Source organism: Zophobas morio, unplaced genomic scaffold (genome assembly GCF_036711695.1).
Source record: "Zophobas morio isolate AGI-343-1 ecotype UQ-CSIRO unplaced genomic scaffold, CSIRO_AGI_Zmor_V1 ptg000020l, whole genome shotgun sequence".
NCBI lineage: Eukaryota > Metazoa > Arthropoda > Insecta > Coleoptera > Tenebrionidae > Zophobas > Zophobas morio.
Window position 1 is genome coordinate 5,235,761 of NW_026972125.1, and position 6,551 is coordinate 5,242,311.

A 6,551-nucleotide genomic window follows, 5' to 3' on the forward strand; every position below is an offset into this window, starting at 1 on the left:
CTTGTTGTGAAAAGATGGCTATGTATATTAAAAAGAAAAAGGCAAAATATAAGCCCCGCCCACCCGCCCTATCTCAATTGGGATGATTTTTTTATACGTGGTGAGCCAAAGAGGCGGAGCTCAACTGCAAAATCCTTATTTCTCTGCAAGAAATAACAAACATGTTTTTGAATATCCAAAGAAAACTATGTATATTATGAAAAAAACAATATTTTGAAACTGGCCTTCCATAGTTCTTTCATTCCTTTCACTTTCTTTTTATTCTTTTTCTTCTTTTGCAAAATAACAATTATTTTTATAATGTAGCGTTTATTTCCACGTCAGCATTATCTAGGCAAAGTTATAGTGTATTGAATTTCAAATTATTTGTTGATTCGGCATTCGACAATTCGAAGATTTTAGCCGAGCATTGACAATTTTTTTGAAACTTTTCAAACCGTTCGATTAAGTGATTATTTGGGATTAACGGAGTTGAGCTGACTCGTCCGACTGTAGCAGAAATAAACGAAACGGAGACTAAAAGATTTGCTTTAAGGAGAGTGTTCTTGTGTCGTTATTGTTGTACTAGTTACCTGGACTTTTGTATTGTACATTAACACACTTAAGAACGACTGACTTAGAAACTTGTCGACGTTGTTAGTGGTTTTTTGAATACAAAATTTCGACTAATCCTTGTTTTCACATTTAAAGAGAATATAATGTATGTTGAGGCAATAAATAAACAATTGGCGTCTTATTATTCGTGCACTGAACTAATTACATAAAGGAATTTAGAGGTCATTAATCGCGATAGGAGAAAGAAATTATTATTTGCATTTGACATAGATGCAATGACAAATGCAAAATTAAGTTTAAGTATTAAATAAAGTTGGTTTTATTATTATGTCACACCCACAGTTTACAAAAAAATGTGCTGCTTACATCATATCTAGGAATTTGGATCGATTCTAGGTCTAATCATCATTCTAACTTCCTCCAAATTAGGTCGGGAAGTCTTGAATGCTAAATTGTAGAAATCTTCACCTTCTTTCAAGCTGTCCAAACAGCGTCTCAAGTGTATTCTCGAGAGAAGGCAACTCATATAGTATCTATACCACCAACGATCACCTACAGTGTTGTTTCACATTCTTAATACAAGTGGTAGCAATTAAAGTGGTATACTTACCGAAATCTAAGGCACATTTTTCTGACCACCAGTTATCCAAGTCGTTCTTTTGTGTACTAAATTTCGTGCTGCTTTCAGAAGAGGAAGAATCTCCAGCGGCACCGTTATACCCTGACACAGTAACTGTATAATCGTCGTCTTCATTGCCCATTTTGAATCGATCATAATGGGTGAACACTGATGTGCCCTCCCGGACTACGAGTTCTACCAGCAATTCGTTATCTTCATAACCTACAATTTTACATACAACTTTTCATTTTATTTTAATAATTGGTTTAACAACTTACGAGTTAAATGATGAATGTTATCCAAACCCAGCCAAAACTCACCCGAAAGTTCACCAAATCCTTTTTTATTTTCGTCAAAACCATGGCCAAATTGTGCTTCATGAAACGAATGTAGAATGTGCGTCCATCCACCCCCCTCCTTTTCTAAGTCACACAGAACTTCTATAGCATTAGGAGCAGAGTCTGGTTTAATACGGTAGATGGTAGAAAGATTGTATCCCTCTTCTTTGACTTCTTCACAGTTGCGTGGAAAATTCCCTCTTAGTTGCATCAGATAAAGTAATATTTCATTTTTTGCTTCAAGGAATTTCAGACGATGTATTAACTTTTGGAACTTTAAACTCAATACGGGTTCGAATTCTTCTAGACGCTGTTTAAATTGCAATAGATTTAAGCCTTTTGTGCGTTCGACAGCTTCAGTGCGAAGCGTTAACTGTTTTAATTGTGCGCTTTTTAGGGATTCGAAAGTTTGTCGACGACGGGTTAACTGGTCTAACTTTAAATATATTGTGGACACAAGAGTTCCTAGACTATGAGATATTTGCTTCAGATTTAAAGCTCTGACCGAATCTAGTGTTTCTACACGGTGCTTTAGCTCTTCTAATTGCTTCATATTCGCTGCTTCTAGAGCTTCTAGGCTAGTGTTAACATAGTCTTGAAATCTGTTAATCTGTTTCGTTAGAGCTTCTTGGATTTTGAGAGAGTCAGGTGGTAGCTGAGTCGTGGAACCCACGTCAAACTAAGAAATGAATAAGTTTGTGTTAAAAATGTTAAAATTTTCGATTAAACCGATTTCTGACAAAAACTTTTGGAAAATAGGTTTGTACTCACCTCTTCTTGATCGTCCTCACATGAAAATAAAAATAAATTTAAAAATAAGCAAACAATAAAAAATGATTTTCGAATCATCTTCGTGTTCACGCAATAAACCACTGACTGGCACTTTATATTAGGCAGAGATTAAGTAATTGGTGCAATTTAGGGTCGTCACGGTAAGAGACAATAGTAATGGTTGTATTTACGTGTATGTAGTTACAATGAACATTTTGAAATAATTAATTTAGTATTTGCCTCACAGGCTTAATAAGATTCCTAGTAGGGGTACAAATTAACTTAATCTACATAATACAAATAAATAAATAAATAAAATAAAAATTCGAGTTTTATCCAATAACTAGCTGACCCCCTGAACTTCGTTTCACCTACCTACAATTTAATTTTGAATCTGCGAAACCGAATGCTTTGAAATCTTCCAGATATTTTAAACAGATGATAACCATAATAGATTTTTATTCAAAATATATTTACTTATCCCCTCCAAAAAATTGATGATGTCAGCCCAAAATTTTGCCAAATGAATCCTAACTAAAATGTCCAAAATAGGATGAGACTGTACTTGTGATTTATCATTCCATTCGTATTTTTTAGTTTTGCTTATAGGGAGTGTCTCAAAAAAATTAATCTCTGAGTCAATTTATTTTATTGATTGAATCAAGAATGGCAAAACTGAATTTTGAAATATTGCAGACGTTTTGAAGTTCCTGTTTGACATGGTACATTTTTAATCAAAATACGAGTATATCGTTTTATCAAGCCCAAAAACTTGATGGCGTCATCTCAAGATTTTGCCGAACAAATAAAGTTTGAGGTTTTGTCGAAACCAACAAAGTGAATATAGGTAAATAGAATTGACTATCCAACACAAAAAGATTTTTTAAATTCGAACCAGTAGTTTCTGAGATTAGCGCGTTCAATTAAACAAACATTTCAGCTTTATAATATAAAAATAGAAGTATAGATAATTGTTCTATTCTGTCTGCTTGCCCACTCCTTGCATTAATTCCCTTATCTTCCGTAATTCTTTCATCCAGTCCATTCCTCTTCCATCCTCGTTTAGCACTTCTTCCCTACTTTCCTCCGATTCTCTCAATCCTTCACATCCTTCCAGCATTTGCTCTGTTGTTTTTCCCTCTCTCCAACATGTCCTGCATCTTCTGTCAGTTTCATCTATATATATCCTTACCTCTTACACTCAGTTCTTCTTTCAGACTCCTTCCCATTTCTCTCATTCTCTCAGTTTCTTCACATGCATATCCCTTTCCTTCATAATACTTGTCTCTTTCGTTCCAAATATGTTTTCCCCCTTCCTATCTTATTTCTTTCCAACATTCTTGCAGTTTTTTACAATCACCTCTCTCCCTGAACTTCTCTTCAAATCCAACCGCCCTTTTACCGGCTTCCACTCTCATTTTTTCCGTTTTTGTTTCTTCTCTTACTATATATACTGCCGTATACTTTTCCAATCCCAATGTCCACTTTAAGTATTTTTCTAGCACTCTCTTTATTTCTTCACATTCGCTCCATCCCCAAATCTCAGCTCCGTACATAAATACACTTTTGATCAAACTATCAACTATCATCATTTGTCTGTTATAATCATGTCCAGATTTTCTCTATTCCTATCACTTTGTTCGCTTTTCGGACCATGCGCTCTATCCGAGTTATTGCTCTTTAATATATATCCCAAGCATTGGAATTTTTTCACCTGTTCAATCTTCTTCCCTCTCCATGCCCATTCTTCCTTCTCCTTTCTTACTTTTTTCCCAAACACCACCATTTTTGTTTTTTCCACATTCACTTCCAATTCCTTTTTTTTGTACGTACTTCTCGAAACTTTAATCATTGTTTTCATTTCTTCTCTTTTCTTTGCCACAATCACTAAATCATCTGCGTACGCCAATAACCACACTTTCTCTTTGCTCACTACCACCTCTCCTGTCTGTGCTTTTTTGAACATTTCATCTATATCTCCTAAATAAGCTGCAAGCAATGCAGGGCTGAGTGGGAATCCCTGTCTCACTCCTCTATTTGTATAAAAACTCTCGCTCTCTACTCCATTCTCTCTCACCTTACTTACTGTTTCTTCATATATTTCTACCATTTTCGTTACCGGGTACGCATCTACTCTATATACATATAAAAAGGGTGACATTAATAATTGTCTAAACTATCGTCCAGTTTCTGTATTGCCGGCGCTTTCTAAAATTTTTGAAATACTGCTTTATAGGCGACTTGCATCATTTTTTGACAACCACAACTTACTTGTAGACAGCCAATTTGGCTTCAGAAAAGGGCGTTCAACAACAATGGCATTGTTAAAATTGGAAAGCGAAATTTTAACTGCACTGGACGAAAAGAAATTAGCATGTGCTTCTTTTCTAGATCTTAGCAAGGCTTTTGATAGCATAGATCATCAGTTGGTATTAAAAAAATTAGAGTTCTATGGCATTCGGGGGTTGCCTCATGACTTAATTAAATCCTACTTCACAAGCCGATATCAGTGTGTAGAGGAAAAAAGAGAGAAATCACAGTTGGCTAAAATAGAGTGTGGTGTACCGCAGGGGTCTGTCTTAGGGCCCTTGTTTTTTATAATGTTTATAAACGATTTGCCTATAGGGATTACAGCGCAAAGTCATATATTATTTGCCGATGATACCACTTTGGTAAACTGCGCAAGTGATATGGATAACCTAAAACTTATGCAAAAAAACAGTATGTGCTCAGCAAAACAGTGGTTTGACGACAATAGGCTAGTTATGAATGCAGAAAAGACGACATCATTAACTTTCTCATTGAAAATAGACAATTTAATTGGCGAACTTAACAAAATAAAGTCTCTTGGAGTAGTAATTGATAATGGTCTCCTATGGACCGGACATATAGATTATTTAGCAGGCAGACTATCTTCAGTTGTGTATCAAATACGGAAACTTTTAGACTACTGTGATCTCGAAACCGCTTTAGTTTTCTACAGAGGTAACTTCGAGAGTCTCTTGCGTTACTCCATTCTCGTATGGGGAAACTCTACGAGTGCAGTCAGAATTTTTCTGATTCAAAAGAAAGCTGTTCGAGCCTTGCTAAAGAAATCTAAATTTCAATCATGCCGTGAGTTGTTTAAGAAACTGAAGTTACTACCCCTGGCATGTTTATTTATCTTAGAGTCTGTTGTTTTCGCAAAAATTAATGAGACCAAATTTAAAAGGAATCTTAATTATCATAGTTATGACACTAGAAATAAAGATAATTTCGTAATCCCATATCACCGTATTAAAAAAGCACAACAGTCAGCGCAATACACTAGTGCTATTTTGTTTAACGCCCTCCCTAAAAAGGTGAAAGAAAAGCCTCTTCCTCTATTCAAGTCAACCGTCCGGGATATATTAGAGGGCAACTGTTTCTACACGGTAGATGAATTTTTAGTAGCTAAGCTGGCAACAATTAATGTCTAAGAAAAATTGTTAATATATACATTATTAATGTTTGTAAAATTGTGTGTGATTTTAAAATGTATGCTCTGTTACGGTTCGGTTTACTATAGTTGGCTCCTCCTTTCTGGTTACATTTTATATTGAATAATTAAGTATGTACATATTGTAATTAATTGACATGTCCTCCTGTTCTGTACAATATGAGGCGAAATATATATTATTAAGACCCACCACTGACCCGGAAATGACCGGCATTCAGGCAAGACTTCTATCATTACGGGTACTAAGACCAAGTAATGATATGCATTGATTAGATTAACAGAACAACTTTCGAGATTCTAGAATTACAGCATACAAATTAGTCTGCTATTATTCTCTAATCTCACCCCATCCCCAAAAGTCCAGTGTAACTACCGACCATTTATCCGCGCATCACATGAAAAGTGACCTACACTACTCTGACCTACTGGTGCTAATCTAATCTGACTGACATGATCAGACTGTTCAAGAAACTTACGAACAATATGACATGTTCCTAACAAAACAGCTTTTTGAATTTTGACAATTATTGAATCATTCAAATGCAAAGACTTTAAATTCTCAACTAAGCTATTTGGAACTACACCTACATTAGAGATAACTAGGGGTAGAATTGAAATTTTTTTAAGATTCAACATGGATTTCATTTCTATCGATAATTGTAGATATTTTGAAATCTTGGTGTCGTATGTTTAAATAATGTTGTTTGTGTTAGGAATAGCAATGTCAATGAGAATGGCTTCGTTCGTGTGTTTTTTGATAAGTATGATGTCTGGTCTGTTAGCTGTAATG

General features: G+C 35.1%; 1 protein-coding gene across 1 annotated transcript; it reads right to left on the reverse strand.

Moving 5' to 3' along the window:
• Positions 1 to 858: 858 nt before the first annotated feature.
• On the reverse strand, positions 859 to 2,404 carry LOC135131504 (angiopoietin-1-like). The gene is made up of 4 exons (XM_064059282.1): positions 2,284 to 2,404; positions 1,453 to 2,191; positions 1,166 to 1,396; positions 859 to 1,107 (listed from the first exon to the last, which is right to left on the reverse strand). Exons 1-4 carry the CDS (start codon positions 2,359 to 2,361, stop codon positions 929 to 931), a joined length of 1,227 nt encoding a protein of 408 aa, XP_063915352.1. The 5' UTR covers positions 2,362 to 2,404; the 3' UTR covers positions 859 to 928.
• Positions 2,405 to 6,551: the final 4,147 nt, after the last annotated feature.

Bases quoted from the DNA above. Each gene is read 5' to 3' on its own strand.
- LOC135131504 (XM_064059282.1), bottom strand. From the start codon at position 2,361: ATGATTCGAAAATCATTTTTTATTGTTTGCTTATTTTTAAATTTATTT. The intron at 1,397-1,452 runs GTAAGTTGTTAA...GTAAAATTGTAG, and splicing joins TAACATTCATCATTTAACTC to GTTATGAAGATAACGAATTG. The intron at 1,108-1,165 runs GTAAGTATACCA...ACAACACTGTAG, and splicing joins AAAATGTGCCTTAGATTTCG to GTGATCGTTGGTGGTATAGA.